Raw genomic sequence first — 19,212 nt, 5'->3', positions numbered from 1 at the left:
CGTGCACGTTTTACGAAGTCCAATCGTTGAACCCAATTTTCGACCACTCTTTTGCATAAATCGGCCGAAATTCCAGCAATTTCGCGTTCAATATTGGCTCTGAGCTCACAAATCGTCGCCGGCTTGTTACTGTAGACCAATGACTTCACATAATCCCAAAACGGGACGGCTTGTTAAATGGACCGTAAAATGGCCGTAATGCTCTTAAAGTAGCTCAATATTTCCAACAAACTTTTAGTGTACAAGGCGGTCATTAAACCAATGTGGACGTACGGACTTCAAGTGTGGGGAACTGCAAAAAGAACTCACATAAACAAAGTACAGCGACAACAATCAAAAATCTTACGTATAATAACAATGTCCGACAGGTACATAAAAAATGATGACATCCATACTACGTTCAATATACCATTAATCAACGAAGAAATAAACGCGATATCAACAAGGTATTTTAACAAAATAAACCAGCACAAAAATAGAGAAGTCAATGCACTCTCACAACTTGACAGAAGAACTTTACGACGTCTGAAGAGAAACCGACCAATTGACCTATTAAATTAAATATTAATTCCCGTATGCGAAAATAACTGTTCAATGAAAAATGTAATTGTTTTCCTAAAAGGTAATCGCTGTATTGGTCTTGGCACTGGCCATGATGAAATATATTTAATAATTTTCCTAACTAATTGTAAATGTACTAGATGTCAGTATGACAGATGTATGATTAATGTAGGAAATAAAAAAAAGTATAACAAGAGCTTTAATGGGTATTTTAGCATTTAATAAGCTTTCACTTCCATTTCAAAATATATTTCATGCCTCTTCAGTTCTCTTCTGCTTATGTTTCTGGAAAATTATTGAAGTCTCTTAAAAATTTTCATTGTAGTTTTTTTTTGTTTTTTGTTTTCCGTTTCGTTTAGTCAGTTACACTTTTAATTTTATAGTTTTCGTTTTACTCTAAAAATAAGTTTTGGTTTTTCTAAATATAAAGACTTGAAGTTGGTATTTTTAAAGCAGTTTTGGAGGTTTGATTGCTGAGCTTAAAGTTGTATTTCTTTCCTTTCTTACAAGGATAGATTTTTTATTGTAAATACATATAAAGATTATTTCGAAAGCAATAAAAGAAGTTCGATAGTTTTACTGATTGGGTTTGGAGTGCGAACGTGAATTCAATTAAGACTTGTTGATTTTCGACTATTTACTAAATATTATATTTATTATGAGATCTACATTTATTCATTCATAGAGTGTATATGAATTTCGTGTTAGTTGGCTATTTATATTTTAGTCGTTCTATGTTTTATCTTATCGTAAGTCTGAATAGAAAAGGTGGTACATTTATGATCGTTTTTGTTGCTCTGATGCAGTACTTTTTGATAGCTTTTATTTTTGAATTTGTATGGTTTTTTCAGTTTCAGTTTCGGTTTCAGTTTCTGTTCCGATTGGATGTTTGCTTTTGAAATGCTATGCTACATTCAATAAATTAAGGTACAAAAAAAGCAAAACAAATTACGTAAGAAACTAAGTCGAAATTTTTGAAAAGTTGCTTCTTTATAAGGAGTTTATTTTTTATTAGTTTATAGCATTTTTCCAAATCCCTTGAGCGAGCGCCACTTAGCGCCACAAGTTTTTTGTTTCTTGAGTGAAATACAAAGAAAAAATAGCACGTAGAATATTCCTCTATTTATTAATGAAAGTCCTGTCGAATTCAGTTCAACCATTCCGAAAATGAGTGCGTGTAAACAGACACAATTTTTTAAAAATCGTATTTCACATTCTGTTACACTTCCTATAATAATTTGTTAATAACATTTGCAATGTACAGACACGACGGCGCATTGAAATATAAAATAATTTATACAGATAGAGATGATTGGTGACCCATTTGCTTTCATTCACATATATTTAATTTGGTTAAAGGGAATGCTAGACATGCGAGCTACTTCGTAGTTGGGTTTCTTGTTACTCTAAGCACATACTTCATGGATTGTTTTTCGGCATATTGCTAGAGCATTGCAGTATATGCCGTTTCTATTGTACATTCCGTGTTGGTGTATCTTGAAAGGCTCTATAGTCCTCCGCTGCCTCCAAATGGGAGATGATATCTTGACGAGAAGCTTCCTGACAGCGTACGGAGTCTGTCGGCGTGAAAATGCCATTAAAAAACTCTTCTTTCATTCAATTCAGTGAGTGATCTGTGGCGTTAGGCTTAAAATTGCCGATAAGTGATATATTTTTCATATATTTTTACAAGAAATAAACACAGTTTTACGACATTGGCAAAATCACTGGAACAGAATGAGTGTCTTAGCAGTACTCCATGTCTGTTCACAAGCCACGAAAGACTCAGGCTAGCCAACCTTCCCTATGACTGATTTCCGGATTTGTGGTCATATTAGAAGACTAGAGCTTGAACAGTAATCAGCTTGAACATTATGTAGCACCAATCAAAGGTTCAATTAAAAGCTAATGAAAAGTCTCATATTACTAAAGACAACGAGCATGGAAGTGATGATCACAAAGCGCAACTAAGAGTTTTGCAAAGATGGGTGCAAATATAGTTGTGTTTGAGTACATAAGTATGTAAGTAAGTACAGGGTGGCTGATGAAAGCCGCTACCAAAAAAAAAATTGAATAACTTTTTTTCTTTTTAAGTTATCTGTTCCATTTTTGTTTTAATTTGCAGATTGATCTTTAAAATTTATTAAAATGGATAACTGGGACACGCAAACAAGAATTTGGATAGTCCGCCGCTATCACGCACTGGAGTCCGTAGTTTTGGTACAGAGAGAGTACAGGCGGATGTTTGGCGGCGATCCCCCGAGCAGATGGACCATAATGAGACTGGTGAATAATTTTGCTGAGCAAGGAACAGTCGCAAGAAGGCCTTATCATCGAAACCCACCAGTTCGGACGGAGGAAACGATCGCTGCTGTAGCTGCAGCTATACAAAGCAATCCAAGGGTTTCAACAAGAAGCTTATCTGCTCAACTTGGTGTCAGCCGACAGTCTTTGCAAACAATAATGCATAAAGATTTAGACTTATTTCCCTACAAAATTCAAATGGTTAACAAACTGAATGCAGCAGACTTGCCGATTCGCTTGGAATTTTGCCAGAAGATCCTGCAAATGGTGGAAGAGGACCAAAACATGTTAAACTGCCTTTTCATGTCTGATGAGGCCCATTTCGATTTAAACGGCAATGTGAACAAACAAAATTGTCGAATATGGAGTACTTCTAACCCACAGATACTCCACGAGACGGAATTGCATCCTCTTCGCGTGACAGTGTGGTGTGCGGTTTCTTCACGCTGTATTGTCGGGCCTTATTTTTTTGAAGAAAATGGTCACACCGTTACGGTTACTGGAGACCGTTATTTGAAAATGCTGAAAGAATTTTTCTATCCAGAACTACGCCGAAAGAGAATTCCTTTCAACTCTGTGTGGTTTCAACAAGATGGGGCAACGTCTCACATAGCCCAGACTGTTATGACAGAGTTGCGACGAAAATTTCCCAATAAACTGATTTCAAGAAACTCCGAATTTCGTTGGCCCCCCAGGTCGCCTGACCATACTGCACCTGACTTTTTCTTGTGGGGTTTATGTAAACAAGAAGTTTATAAAACAAAGCCAACAAATTTGGATGAACTAAAACAATCCATTCGGGCAACAATTGCGGCTATTCCTGTCGCAACTCTCAAAGTAGCAATGAACAACTTTTTACTAAGATGCCGCACTTGTGTCAACGAGCATGGGGGGCATTTAAATTCAATTATTTTTAAAACTAGTTAAGCTACATTTAATAAAATTTAATGACCTTCAACTTGAAAAAAAAATAAATGAATTCAAAACACTAAAAAAAAAGTTATTTGAGTTTCTTAATGTAGCAAAATTCATCAGCCACCCTGTATATACTGTACTTATATATGTAAGTATATACACTAAACATTAAATGCGTTCAGTATCAAATAAAGGCCTAATGAAGTACAGGTATACGGAACCGCTGCGACTATCTATTTTTTGAAAATTTTAGACTTTTTGTAAGTACTCTTATTCGTCTGGCATACTTTTAGGCGCGTCATGCTCAAGCCACATAATAATATGTACGGCAACAAAAAATAAGATAAATAAGAAAAAAATCACGTTTTCGTAAAATCATTATATGAAAATACAAATTATTTATTTGAAAACTTTTAAAAGCACAGAAAAGAAATAAAACTTACAAACTAAATCATAACTTGAAACTTAGAGAATTATTGCTTTGCATACAAACTTTATAAACTATTTAAAAGAACAAAGTTTACAGGATGAAAATATTAAAAATTTAACTTTTTAAGTAGCACATTTTGAAACACGTTTGAAATTACATTTTAAATGGAAAATTTTGAAAAATTTACAGTTTAATTTTTAATTAAGTAAAGATTATTAAAAATGTTGAAAGTAGGTATATTTTTTAAGTAGAAACTATTTGGGACATTTTTTAAGTAAATTTTTTTTTTAAGTTGAAAATTTGAAAAATGTTTGAATTCTTAATATTTTCCAAGTGGAAGATTTTGAGAGTTGCTGGGAAATAAATATTTTTAAGTGGAAGATGTTGGAATTCTTTAATTGAAATAGAAGATTATGATAGACGTTTGAAGTCTATTTTTTTGAAAATTTGAAAATTATGAGTATTTTTATTTCTCGAAAATTAAGTGTGAAAGTTGAATTCTTTTTCAATGAAAGACTTTGAGAAATACTAGAAATCAAAACAAAATTTAAAAAAATTCTTGATATTTAATTTTTTGGAACTGAAAAACTTAAGTCACTAAATATTGCTGTTTTCTGCATTTTCTGCATTTTCTGCAACTACTCTGCTGCTATTTTCATTGGAAAGCTTTAAATTTAAATTTACAATTTTTTCGCGTACATGAGTACTTTATAAAAGTTTAATAATTTTTTATACATATAAAATTACAAAGCATTATAAGGTGCGTTTACTTAATATTAAACATTTTATTTTCATTTCATTTGCTTTTCTTAATTTTTAAGTTATTTTTGCGTTTTTTATTGTATTTTATTTTAATTGAAAATAAAGTTTTGCTACTATACTTCTCTGTTGTTGTAATTATCTGAGGAGCGCTTTTCGTTTTTTTTTTCGTGATATGTTCATATTTTACTATTTCTACAAAAAAATATTTATTTGCTTGTTTTTCCGAACTTATTGCAAAATGTTAAACAAATTAAGTAAGCATTTTTATTTTAAACCAAACGTAATGATAAAATATACATACATACACTTGTTTTTGTAATTATTTAACAGAGAATTAATGAAAGCATTGTCACGCACTAAAAGCTATTTCAGTTGCATGCCAGTCATATGCTGACATTTGCCGCATGTTTTTTTTCTGCTCAACTTTTTTTTGAATACATTTTTATACTTCAATTTTCTTTTCTTTGATTTTATTTTTTTCATGCCCTTTTTTGCAACTCATTAACATTGCTAAGCCCTATCAGCAAACAATCATCGTTTCATGCCTTTCGTTTGCTTTTACAATAAGCTTTTAATCAACTCTCAACTCAATTCAATGAAGTCATTTGAACTTTTAATCGAAATCGGATTTTTTTCTTCAAATTTTCGAGCTTTGTGGTTAATAATATTTATTATTTCGTAAACATATGTATGTATATATGTATGTACATATTCCATTTTTGTTGTTGTATGTTAATAAGTAGGTGAACGTGAATGTGAGTATGCTTGTATGCGATTTGTGTATATTTTTTTTGAAATTTTTTATTAAGCATATTTAATTGCTTCATATATATTGGTAAACAATTTTAATTATATGTATGCATGTTCTGAAATGTATTACTTTTAATTTCTTATAATTTGTTAATATTTTTAACTTTTTCAATTTTTTCAATATTGCACTAAACAAAAAGTTAGCTGTATTGCAATGATATTTTAATCTTTACTATATTTTATTTGCTGCACGCAGAGATATTTATTGGCTTTATCTCATAATTAGCTTATCTTATTCATTCATGCAGATGTGTGTATCTCTTTGTTGTGATAGAATTTCCGATCTTCCGCAATATTCGCTCCATTTCTATGCAATTCCTTTTCTTTTTTAAATTATTTCATTTCTTTCCTGCATACTCTGCTGCCTTTTGTCGATACTTTTTCACTTTTACTATCCATTTTCCAAATGTTACGCTCTTATTTCCAATAGCATTGCAAAATTTTCTTAGCTTAATATCGTTGAAGTTGCATTAGCGTTGGTGGTGGTTGTTGCCTTGGTTTTTGTATTTGATGTTGCCTTTAAAGGTTTTATGATTGTTTTAGCAATAATCGCTGTCGCCACACTCACACCATCCTCTTCATCGTCGTCCCGCTCGTCGTTATCGTTTTGTTGACGTTGCGTTTGTTCGATCTCCTGTTCGGTAATAACGGTCACCAGCTCCTCAACGGCGCGTCCAATTTCAGCGGCTAAGAAATTAAGAAATTAGTTTAAGACGATAATGCAGCGATTAGGATAAATGAATATCAAAACTTAAATCCAATAAATGTGAAAATTATACAAAACTTATTCTCAAACGGAAGGTGAGACTAAGTTGCTAGAGCATCAATAATATTCCCAAGTAATGACTCTTCTCAGACAAAAAACAAAAAAAAAACAAAAACTGAGGAAATCATTTTTTTATATTAAAGAACTGGGCAAATGACCCGCCGTGTTTCGGACTGAGGCTCTGGTAGTCTCTATTTTCGGGTATTTTTATTCTATCGCATGACGGGAAGGCTAGCTAACGGAGATTTCTCTCATCCCACTATTAAAGTCCAAACATATTAGGTGTGGGGAAACTAAATACTATAGCGTTGAGGGTAATGAGGACGAAGGTAATCTGGTTCAAAAACCGGCCTAATGCGGTTGGAACTGTTCTGTGGCCTTACTTGGTAACCAGCCAAATGATCAACCACTGCAGGATCAACTCAGAGAAGAGTAGATACTGCCATGCGATGGGAGTTGCAGATAAACGAAGCTTTACGAGGATTGCTTGCCTAACAATGAAATAATTATCATTAGTGGTTGATCATTTTTTTATTGGTTTTGAAAATTATATTCTCCATGATGATCAATATACTCTTGTACTCGTTTGAACCAATTTTCGAAGCATTTTGTCCAGTCGCGTTTCTAGAGCATTTTTTAACTTTATGGGATCTAAAGCGAACACTTCTGTTTTACCACAGGGTGATCATGCAAAATCTTATTGATGCGCGTCATACTAATACCTAAGATGCATCGATACTCCTTCCTGGAATTCGTCGGATAGCGAATAGCGATCAGGAAAAAATTCATTGTACCCGCTGTTTCGGTACACTTTATTCACGGCTCATCACTGACTACTTACCCGCCATAATCGACTGTGCACAGATAGGACTAATTGAAAGAGAATATCCATTTTTTTTGGGTAATGATGAATGTTTAAACACCTGATTATTAAAAGTATTGGATAGTCAACCACTCAACAATCAGAAATCTCGTATTTTAGCATGATTCGGTCGCGCAATGCAAAAACTATATTACTTTTTAACTTACAACAACAATAATCACATAGGTTAACATAGTTTTTTACCGGGTATTATTTGCTGAATCTAAGTATACTTGAGCCTAACACTGAGTCTTAATCTGATTTAACTGACGTCGATTATTTACAAGTACTTTCCACTTATAAATTTGCTATCTTGCATCAACTCATACGGCAAAACTAGAACCAGTGCGAAGTGTAAAAATTGGAAGAGAACATCTTTGTTTTTATTCTTCTTATATGTATTCGTACGCCTCTAAGCTGTTAAACTACAGAGTTGATTTTAATTTTTCCTAAACTTAGTTTTCGTATTTCAAGGTTAAATAGCCTGCTCTACATCTTTTCCAGCACCTGAATTTTGCTGCAGTCTAAATTACCTCGAAATCCAGCAATACAAATTGCTAAGATATGCATCTCGAACTTTCATAGTAATTATTCATGAGTCAAACGCGAAATTTATTATTGATGCTCGATAAAATAATCGTGAAATTACCCATGAAATTATTTTTTTTAAATATTCAGATATTTTGATAATCAGCATTTTACGCATGATCTATGTATGTAGTTGAGTATTATCCACATTTCCCGTGTTGGCAATTAATGGACAGAAACAGAGATAGAGAGAGAGATAGAAAATGTAATCATTAGTATTTTGTCAGATTTGAAGTTTTTACACAACTGAAGTCGAATAGTTTTAGCACTTACTTATCTATAAAAATTAAAACTTAATTATCAAGCAAATACAAAAACAAAGACAAATGACAAATGAGAAAGGTCCTTGGAAGGGTAGATATAAGAAATAAATAAAAATAATTAATGAAATTGTAAAAACCAACTTAGACAATGGGTGTTGGCGGTTCTTTCATTCTTGGTGATAACGTGACTGTCTTGCAGAAGAATAGGCCGATATATTTATATGTTTTATTGGTGTTTATATTAAAGTATATATACAATTGGCTTTTACATCTTTTACTGTTGCGAACTGCAAATGGTTTTTTATGAGAATTATTCCTATATTTTATTTTCCTAGCACAAATTAAATATGCCGATATTTTTTTCTTTTGTTTTGCTAAGTGATAAAAATGGAATACTCGTAGAAAGTGAACTGCCTTTGTGGACATCATTCAGACTACACACTTCAGGCTGAGACGTTATCAATAAAACGGTCCGCGGATGACATATGACAAAAATAAATTTTTTGTTTTTTGGTACGACTTATAAGCTTACATGGCAAATTTCAGCGTGATATGTCACATAGTTTGTTTTCTGTGCTACTGTAAACAAGTCAAGCTCGAGTGTGTTCTTCGAATTCTCTTTTATGACTTCAATTGTCTCAAAATGTTTTCGACGGAGCGGCAACTTGAGCTTGGGAAACAGGAAAAAGTCACATGGAGCCATATCAGGCGAATACGGTGCTTGCGGAACGATATTAACATTATTTTGGTTCAAATAATCGCGAACAAGACGTGATGTGTGAGCTGGTGCATTATCGTGATGCAAGAACCATGACTTGTTGTCCCACAATTCCTTCCTTTTAAGACGAATGTTCTCGCGCAAACGCTTTAAAACGTCTAAATAATATTCAGCGTTAACTTGCGGAAGGAACTCCGAGTGCACCACACCTTCGTAATAGAAAAAAACAGTCAGCATAACCTTAATTTTTGAGCGACTTTGGCGTGTTGTTTTGGGTTGATGTACGGCCCTCTTTGAACGATTTGTACCACTGGAAAACACGTGCACGCGATAGAGTAGAGTCCCCATAGGTTGTCTGCAACATTTTTTTTAAGGCATCTGAAGTCGAAATTTTGTTGGAATAACAAAATTTCAAACAAATTCTTTTTTCAACTTGAATTTCCATCGTTAAATTCGAAGAACACATTCGAGCTTGACTTGTTTACAGTAGCACAGAAAACAAACTATGTGACATATCACGCTGAAATTTGCCATGTGAGCTTATAACAGTCCTACCAAAAAACAAAAAATTTATTTTTGCCATATGTCATCCGCGGACCGTTTTATTGATAACGTCTCGTTCATATTTGATTAGAAGGTATTACTTAGAATGAATGAAAACTAGGTTGTTCTCATTTCCGATAGAGTGCCACTACCGAAACTTATTGTGAAAAGTTTCTGTTCCTCTTAATATAGGAACCATTAATCTTTAGATAGCCATTACCAAATCTTTGAACCAAAAAAAATTTTTTACAATAACTTTAATGGCCTGAAAATTACACATCAGATGTAACAGCAATGGAAGTGTTTTTTTATTTTTTATTTCAATTGAACCCCATACCCATATAGTTTCTTTGAATCCCATCTAGTGGCTTCTTTGGCCGCTGACCAACTGTCTCAAGTGTTCAAAGCATATCTTGCAAACCATTTGGGGTGTCCATGGCAGGGATTGAAATGCCTCCGCTACTTCTCATTCATTCATTCTTACTCTCGCTACTACTCTAAACTTGAACAGATGAGTAGTGGAGCAGGTAGCGCAAAACGAGCGATCAATTGTTTTAGTCCGCTCCAAGCTATGTACGTTTTGTTACTGCTAGTAGCGCAGAGTACTAGCCAAAAATAATTTTCAGTACTCCCTGTAGTTGGAGTAGTAGCAGAAAACTTAGAATCGGACGGAGCGCTACTTGCGACATTATTCATGTGTATTCCAGCTGGAGAGTAGCGCTCACTTTTGGTCCGCTACTATTACTCCAATTGCTGCTATGATACTTGAGGAGCGTTCGTTTTTGTTTTGTTAGAGGAATTTTGTATGCGTTCGTACGTAGACGTTCGTCAGTATACTCTAGGTTCCAGGTATGGTTGAATACAGCCTAAAAATATATTTTTTATAGTGCTTGAACCCTCTAACTTTTTGTGTTAAAAAATCCATTACATGTAAAATATATATTGATATTGGCTATTTCTTACCCGATCTATTATTTATATATGTCTAAAATGTTAAATATGGCGCTACATTAGATTCTATGTCAAATCATGTGTTATACGCTAACTAACAAAGGAATGTTTCTACTTCAGAATTTTATTTGAATATTTTTTTATTTATTATACATATGTACATATGTAATATTGAGAAAGCAGCAACAGTGTGTAGATGCAAACAAGCTGGATTTTTCCAGGAATACATCAAGTGATTAATAATTATTTACTACAAGCAAATGTCCTCTTTTAAAACACGAAGTACATACAGACAACAGAAATCTATTATTATTATTGTTATTGTTATGGCTTCCCTCGCCGATTATTCAATGGTTTTCGTTTCCTTTTTGCCAGGTAGGCGAGTCATAATGCGACAACAACAAGGGATTGAAAATGTTGAAAGCACAGGCTAGCAATACATTGACACCTGCAACCTACAGTATACTGATATATAGGATGGGCCATGTAAAATTTGCTTTTTAAATCAGCTATAAAAAAAAATAATCAATATATTTTGAATTTTTTTTTTTATTTTGAAGATTGAACATTGTCATTTATGAATGAAAAATAATATCGTTCAAATGACTGCCACGACTGGCTTTACAGTAGCCCATTCGATCAACCCAATTTTTAAGCACTTTTTCGATTGTTTGGGCTTCAATTTCATGAATGGCAACTTCGATTTCGTGTTCCACCCTGTATCATACCTAATTTGTCGGTTATGCTTTCAATGTATCTCCGCAGCTTGGAGCCGAGTAAAACAAATAATTGCTCGTTTGCGCTACCTACTCCATTACTCAATTGTTCAAGTTTGGAGTGGTAGCGAGAGCAGAGCAATGCTTTCGGTAATATTGCTGCTACGAAGTAGTTAATGCAAACTCTGGTCCACGGTTTATATTGATGCATAACTTTTAACTTTAACTTAACTATATATATATATATATGGTGTGCGTGATGTTGTTCCACAAATGGAGGGACCTACAGTTTCAAGCCGATTCCGAATGGCTGATATTTGTATGAGGAGCTTTTTCATGGCATAAATACACTCGGAGGTTTGCCATTGCCTGCCGAAGTACGACCGCTATTAGAAAAATGTTTTTCTTAATTTTGGTGTTTTCACCGAGATTCGAACCAACGTTCTCTCTGTGTATTCCGAATGGTAGTCACGCACCAACCCATTCGGCTACGGCGGCTTTGTTTTTAAATAAGACTTAACTTTTAAGAAAAATTAGCACTTTATAAAATCTGTAATAGACTTATTACAATTTTAAATCGTCTATTACTGTTGACTTATGTTATTTTAGAGTTATAGAGAGGATACCTGGCTTTTCATTGCTATTATTATTATTATTATTAACCTTTCTTGCCTTTTTTGCTTTCAATATTAAGCAAAATCCATTTGCCTATAAAAACTGCAGTCATTAAATTACACATGGTGCTCAATTAGTTGGGATTTTTAAATAAACCGTTAAATAAACTCTTAATCAAATGAAATGAAATTCATGTATTTAAAAAATCATAATATCTACATAAAAATAGATACATTTCGATAACAAAATGCAATCAATCAAGGCCATTTATAGTAGTGGAGGAAAAAGTAAACACCAATCAAGTGGCCGCAAATTAACCATAAAAAGGTCGGAAATCAACAGGCGAAAATAAACTCAGGAAGTAAGTAATATAATCAATAAATAAAAAAACCCACAAATATAAATGGGGAATCGCAAGCAAAATGCAACAAAATGCATTGGAAAAAATGTAACAACGAATAAGCGCACAATCCCTCATGATTGGAAAAACAACAAACAAACAAAAAAATAAACGCCACATCAAAAATATTTAAAATATTTTGCAAATGAAAATTGGAAATGAAAAGAAGTTGTCATGCAAATTGGCTGCACGCTGCTGCTGAAATTCATGCCCATTCAATTTCTCATGCCAGCCAGCAGCGAGCCAGCCAGCCATGCCATGCCCTGCATTCAGTTCATGCTAGCCATTTACCGGGCATGTTGTGCAACAGACTCGAGTGAGGCGGTGGTGGTGGGCGTCCATCGTCCAACATGAATCCTTGACCGGCGCCGATGCCAATGCCGACCATATCGATGCCACCGTTTCCTGTTGCGCCAGCGATACCGCCACCGTGACCCATGCTACCGCTGCTACCGCAGCCACCACCATGCCCCCCCATTATTCCCATGCCAGGGCCTCCAGCATTCATGGCAGCTCGTTGTTGTAGTACGGCAAGACCAGCACCAAGCGGATGTTTGCCTTGAGCCATATGCTCGGCAGTGCCTCCACTACCGCCACCGCCAACACTGACCATGCCCATGCCGGGTAGCATCATACCTTCTGATGGCAGTTGAAATTATGTAGTTGTATGCGTTGAGTGAAGCGGGGAAGTTGTGATGCCATAATCAAGCGCAGCGTTTGCGATGGTATTAGTGACCAGGTAGTAATTGAAAATTGTTGCCATTTTTCGAAGTTTGTCGTTTCCGTTTGGTGTTTGTGTTATCGTTTTAGGTAAAGTAGCGGGGAAACATGGGAGTGGCGTATGCGGTGTATTGTACATTGAAGGTTGTATGCGATGCATTTATTGGCAAGCATTTGATTAGCGATGTAAAGTTGACAGTTTTCATTACACGCATTCACACACACATATTTGGTCGAGGGGAGGCAAATATTTCCGTGGTAAAAAAGAACACAGTGTGCAGTTAAGAGGAGAAATACAAACAGAATTATGAATTAGCAATGGATGTTATTGGCATGTATATATGTATGTATGTTTGAAATGATGTCGTTTTGTGAGTGCTCATTTTAGTAATAAATTGATGGCAAACCTTATCAGTATTGGGTTTCTGGCAGTACGTTCAACAAGACATTAAGTATACAGTATACAAAATATGAAGCCTAAATATATCTATTAGGGATACCAATACCCATATGCGGGATTAATTGCCAGTGATACTGTTATTTTTGGGCTAGATAATTTCTTAAGAAGCATCTCAAATAGAGTCAGCAAAATTCTCTAATATAGCAAAAAGAAACGTTGAAAGGCACCTTGTGTTTACAACACTTTTGTGGTAGAAATCACCTGGGTTTTCTGTGCTCAGTGTTCAACCCTTCCAACTGAAATATTAATATTCGTGCTGCTTCCAATAATATTAAAATAATATGAGTGAACAGCCATTTATATGAAAAATAAAATTAAGTTCTGACTTTATCATTTCGAGTTCAAACAATATTTTCACTTCAAATAAAAAGTATATTTACGTATGCATTATTACAGTCTGTATAATAGAAGCGTGACCGACAGAATTTAAATGCTGCTAAATAGGCGTATCCTTTCGCAATGCACGTATTGCAATTTGTTAGTTTTGTGAGAAATTTAGATATTATATAAGAAAAAATTTGAAGTGTTCCTATGTACACAACCTAAAGGTCTAAAAATGTCTAGTGTATTCGCAGCAAAATATTTGAGGAAAACGAAGACGTTCACAAATAAATGGGTGCAATGGTAAACCGAAGTAAAAAACGTTGGCGATTCCCCTGAACGACTCCCTCTTCAAAGAAGGACAGAAGATCATTGATTTGTTTGTGGCAAAGCTGAACTTATCGCTGTGCGAAGCTGAAGCAGTTTAGGGAAAAGTGGTCTGAATGCATAAAAATACACGACTCGAGGACGTTCACGTGCAGAACCCCAAATTCCAGAGCACGTTGAAAAAAGATTTGCATACGCTAAGACCAAGGCAAATTCAGAACCGAATTGGGCAAACGTAATATTCAAGTATGCATATTTCTGCTGATAATCGACAACTTCAAGGATTTGGCCATTTATTTGTGTTTACTGCCAAATTGAATGCAGTTTTGATCAATAAAATTTACCAAGCCAACCTTGGAGTTTACAAGAGACAACTATCTTAAGCATCGAAACCGAATGTGTGTTGAGTGGAAACAGAAACTGGGATCAAAATGTTGGATGTTGAAATTTGGACAATTCTTAAGCAAAGGTAACAAATATGGACGCTCAAACAGTTATCAAGGCAAATTCCACTGTTTTGGAGCCTGTTTTATGACTATGATTATGATGTGCAGCCATTATAGCTAATGGTGATGACTATACATTTTATTGAATATATGCGTATAATAAATATTATGAATCCACATAATGCAGTTTGTTAGAATCGAATTGGTCAAACAGTTTCTAAGTTTTGATGGTCGCGCTTCACGTAGGAGGGAGAGCTTCCCAAATAATGTTGGTTTTTTTCGAGTTAAGTTGTTGCAAAATAATGAATATCTGAGTCCCGGCACTAATCCCGGAATCCTGGAATTGTATTACCGAGATGACGAAAATTCTTGGATGGCGAAAATCGAAAAATGTACATCCCTAATAACTACGGGTACGCAAAAATTCCACACAGCGAAATACAGGCATGTCTCGCAAAAAAAAAAAACTGGTTATTCAAAATGCATCATAAAATTTTATTCATAGGCCTTGTTAAAAGTACATATCTTTAACACCCGCAATATTTTTAATATATCAAAATAATTCTAAAAAACTTCAATATAGATCTCTTAAGTTTATAGTTAGCTATCAGAGAGTGCAAAAAATCACTCTCTTGACAACATTGGGGATTCGTTATAAAGGGTTTTCCAATTGGCGCGGGTCGATTTTGGAACCCTGTGGCAGCCATTTTGTTTTGGTGACATCTGTCAAATCTTTTGTTTATGCCAAATCATCATGGCAAGTTACACGATTGAACAGCACGTTCAAATGATAAAACTTTATTATCAAAATGAGTGTTCATTAACGCAAACGTTGCGCGCATTGCGCCCATTTTTCGGTAGACGTGGTGGCCCTTCTGATTTCTTATGGCCCATATTGAAGCATATGGACCAAGACGACATGTGGTTCCAGCAGGACGGCGCTACGTGCCACACAGCAAACGCCACGATTGACATTCTGCACGCATACCCGCCCTTATTGAAAAACCCTTTAGTATATTTGACACCATTGTTGATTAACCAGGTTAATCATTTAGGTTAACATCTGACCTAAGAGTTAACCCACGGCTCAATAAATTTCGAGATCACAGCGATCAGTTAACTTTCAAATAAAAACAGCGGATATTCTGTAGTAAACCCTGAGTTAATCCACTACTATGAAATTGAAAATCGGCAGTTAACTGAAGAATGTTAGTATACTCGGCACTGCTAAAACGGGCAAATAAGAACCACGGTAACTAGCCACTAGCCCATAAAAAAAGGTCCCTTCAAATCGCCGATCAATGAAAACTTGTTCAATTGCGGCAATGTAATCTCTTTTTGTCTAAGCTGCAATAGCTGCAACGGTGACTATATAGCGGGACTCCCCTTAATAACAATAATCCTATAATCTCGAGTAAAAATAGTGAATTGTATGTGGAATACGGAGAGGAAAAGCGTTTTGGAACATATTTACTCTTGGCCCTTCTCACATATGGGTATTTCGTCTCTTTCAGAGAAAATAGAAGACAATTACGTAGGTCTACGTCGGTTACTTAGAACATATTACAAAAATGAGTTGTTGTACAGGGTAATTAATCAGTCAAATGTGTTGAATTCAAGCGCGATTAAAACTGTAAAAAGACATTTAAGTGCGATGTAGATAAGTAATATCTAAGCCTTTTAAACACACATAGATACATACTGGTACGCAAGCTGCACGTACATAATAATTATTTTCCGTTATTAAGTATATTTTTAAAATGTCCACCCATTACAAATTACGAGTATTAGTAAAAAATTGTATATGCATTTCACAGTTTATTACACATCTATAATTTTTAGCTTCCTATAAAAAACTGTATACTCACTTGTGCTTTGCTCATAATGGCCATTCTGTTGATTCATTTTCGCCGGTGAGTCGGTGTTAAGTTGTGATGCGGTCACAGAACGCGTTTGCAGCGTATTCGGTTTCGAATTCAACGCCGAGCCGGAGACACTTACAGCACCACTATTCGGTTCATCCAACAATTGGCGTAGTCTTTGTAATTGTGCTTCCAGTTGGCGATTGTGATCTTCTAATATTTGCATGCGCGCCTCAAGGCGACCTTTATGTTGGCGCAACAACTTCGCCTCAGCCATCATATCCTAAGCAAAAGAAGCACTTAGCTGGCGAAATAGTATTTGTAAATAAAAATTAAAAACAAGTCCTACCTGTCCATGTTCGCCAGCGGCATTTGCACCTGCCGCTAGTCCACCCATGGCGGACGTTGAATGTTGCATGCCCCCATCCGCATCAGGTGTGGTGCTGTTTTGTTTGCTGCATAGCTGTTGATATTCTGCTTGTAAATTTGAATTCTCCTCTTCCAAGTCGCGTATAATCGCTTCCAACTCTTCGCGTTGTTCTGCATCCATGGCTGCCATGACCTGTACCGGTGATTTAGGGCCACTACCATTGTTTGTCGGTAATGCTTGGCAATATTGGGCGATCAGTTGATGCTCGTCATCACTATCTGGTGTTGAGTTAGAACCGGTGCAATATTCGACCTGAGCCAGTCGTGAAGCATACATCTCGAGACGTGAGTGCATATCATTCTGGAGTGTGTGTGTTGTGTGTTGCGGGCTGGGAGCGGGGCTCTCCAATGCATCACCTGGTTCAGGTAAGCAGATAGCGTTTTAGATTTAGAAACGGAGCTTTATTAGAAAAATGGCATTTTCTGCAGCTTACCTTCAAGCACACTTTGTACCGGCAAGTAGCCGACACGTGGATGCTTTTTAAAGTACTTGCGACTCTTGAATTTATTCTTCAAAGCGCGCGTGAAGTCGCGCACATCTTCTGTTGAGGTGGTCTGGAAAGGGGGAAAAGCTATTGACAGAGACGCGAAGTATTTAACTTAAAAGTGCTTTTGTTTTCAGATAATATATAAATCTTAACGACTGCTGCTTTCCTAGATTATTATAACTTTTAATTGTTCTTAAGCCGTTACAGTAATACCTTTCTCCCTATTTTTTAAGCTATACTAATACTACTAAAATGATGGAAAAATCGAGTTCACCAACGAAAAAGTCCCCAAAAAGTAACATATTTTGATTACTTTTTGTATTTATCTTTTGTCTTTATCTTTATCATTATCTTTACATTTATCTTTACGAGTCATAAAACCCTCAAATCATGCTAGGCTCCTGGTTCTGAAGTTTCATTCTCGTTCATATGGCATGACTGGCCAGTTCATTACACTTCATTTACGTCGCTCTAAAACTAGATGTGTAGAGCGTTGATCGTATTCCAATTTGCGGTCGCCAACGCACAAAAGTTTATTAATATACCGTAAATTTCTCTCTAAAATATCCTAAGGACCACATCTTTAGGTATTGCCATCGTCGAGACTTTTGAGCCATGCAATTGGGAGGCATGATAACAGTCTTATAAATTCTGGTTGGTGTTCGCCGGAATGGACTTTTACTACTAAATTGCTTCCTCCGCCCACAGGAGCGCTTGTTTGGGAAAGCTATCCCCTATTGGATTAATGCTGGTTCTCAAGTAAAAGAAACATCCTAACACTTCAAAATTATAGCGGGCAGACACTGATTGTTGGATAAACTTATTTCCTTTCGTTATCGCTCGCTCTAAATCCATTCGCTTCGTGCCTTATCCATTTAAGAAAAGTTAAAACTAACAGCGTAGTTTTCGAGGCTGATGATATTTCAATATTCTTGACTAAATTTCTCCTCACCATTAAGGGTACCTACCCGTGCTTTTATCTATCGAGTTTCCTCTTCACTTTCTTTTTTAATTTCTTTCACTTACCGTTGTACAGTACTCGTGCATTGGATGGCTCAGTTTGTGATTTTTGGCGTTACGTCCAAAGAAGAAACATTTTTGGCACATATCGAAATTGAAGCACTTGAGGCAGCGATAACGGAATCCAATTATCGGATACTCTTTGCAAATGTTACACTTTGCCTGATGTTACCAATTTTCGGCGCCATGTGGGCATCAATGCGATGTTGCCATTTTGCGTAGCGGAAAACAGTTGTTGAGGTAGCGGTTATAGATGCGGTGAAAGGAGTGGCCGACCACGACGCAGCAAAGTATAGGTATACCGAGAAATGCAAATATTGGATTTAGTACTAGTGACAAAACCACACATACATATTCACACACATATACATATATATACACACACTTATGCACGACAGACAACTACAGACAAGTGTGAAACAGAATGAGGAAAAAGTTTGAGTGCGCAAGGAAAGCAGGGAAAAAGTGAAATCTATGGAATGTGGTAGCTGGCAGGTAACTGTTGGTATTTGTACATAAGTTGCAGTTGATTGTGCAATAATTGCCGTTAAGTGGGTGAAAATTGTGCACCATACTGGTTTTTATGGCACTACAATGAACACTTTTGTTGATGTTAATGTTGACGGCGATATCAGTATGTGTCTGTGCAGGATGTGATTCAGGAGGTTGAGGAAGAGTTGATAGTTACAGTTGAAGTTTTGTACAGCGGCATGTCAGCAATTGCGGACGCGTAGATGCTTGCTCTATGCACTACGTACTTACCTGATGTTTGGCCGTTTCGGCAGCTGCCAGACGATGGAGCACCGGCATCCAGACTAAGCTTTGCGGCTCATGTTGCAACCAGCCGAGGAAGTGTGATTGTTCAATGGCAATTTCCTGATTGGCATCAATAGCTGTGATGATGGTGTGGACGAGATAGAAAGGGGAGTGTAAAA

General features: G+C 35.8%; 2 protein-coding genes across 2 annotated transcripts in view; both read right to left on the bottom strand.

The window, feature by feature from the left end:
• Window positions 1–4,484: 4,484 nt before the first annotated feature.
• LOC129236381 (dystrophin-like) overlaps window positions 4,485–19,212 on the bottom strand; it is a 49,669-nt gene continuing 34,941 nt past the window's right edge. The window contains exons 8-13 of the mRNA XM_054870738.1: window positions 19,040–19,170; window positions 18,284–18,439; window positions 17,204–17,324; window positions 16,690–17,126; window positions 16,347–16,623; window positions 4,485–6,469 (exon numbers count right to left, since the gene is read on the bottom strand). Of these exons, the coding sequence (XP_054726713.1) occupies window positions 6,228–6,469; window positions 16,347–16,623; window positions 16,690–17,126; window positions 17,204–17,324; window positions 18,284–18,439; window positions 19,040–19,170 (1,364 nt within the window). The 3' untranslated portion in view covers window positions 4,485–6,227. The remainder of the gene's footprint in view (window positions 6,470–16,346; window positions 16,624–16,689; window positions 17,127–17,203; window positions 17,325–18,283; window positions 18,440–19,039; window positions 19,171–19,212) is intronic.
• LOC129236382 (uncharacterized) lies at window positions 12,409–13,183 on the bottom strand. Its single transcript, XM_054870739.1, has one exon. The coding sequence runs from the start codon at window positions 12,836–12,838 to the stop codon at window positions 12,479–12,481; it is 360 nt and encodes a 119-aa protein (XP_054726714.1). The 5' UTR covers window positions 12,839–13,183; the 3' UTR covers window positions 12,409–12,478.

This window comes from Anastrepha obliqua, chromosome 1, assembly GCF_027943255.1.
Source record: "Anastrepha obliqua isolate idAnaObli1 chromosome 1, idAnaObli1_1.0, whole genome shotgun sequence".
Lineage (NCBI taxonomy): Eukaryota > Metazoa > Arthropoda > Insecta > Diptera > Tephritidae > Anastrepha > Anastrepha obliqua.
This window is presented reverse-complemented; position numbering and strand designations above follow the sequence as displayed.

What these genes read in the sequence shown, in the direction of transcription:
- LOC129236382 (XM_054870739.1), bottom strand. Translation starts at nt 12,838, where the DNA reads ATGATGCTACCCGGCATGGGCATGGTCAGTGTTGGCGGTGGCGGTAGT.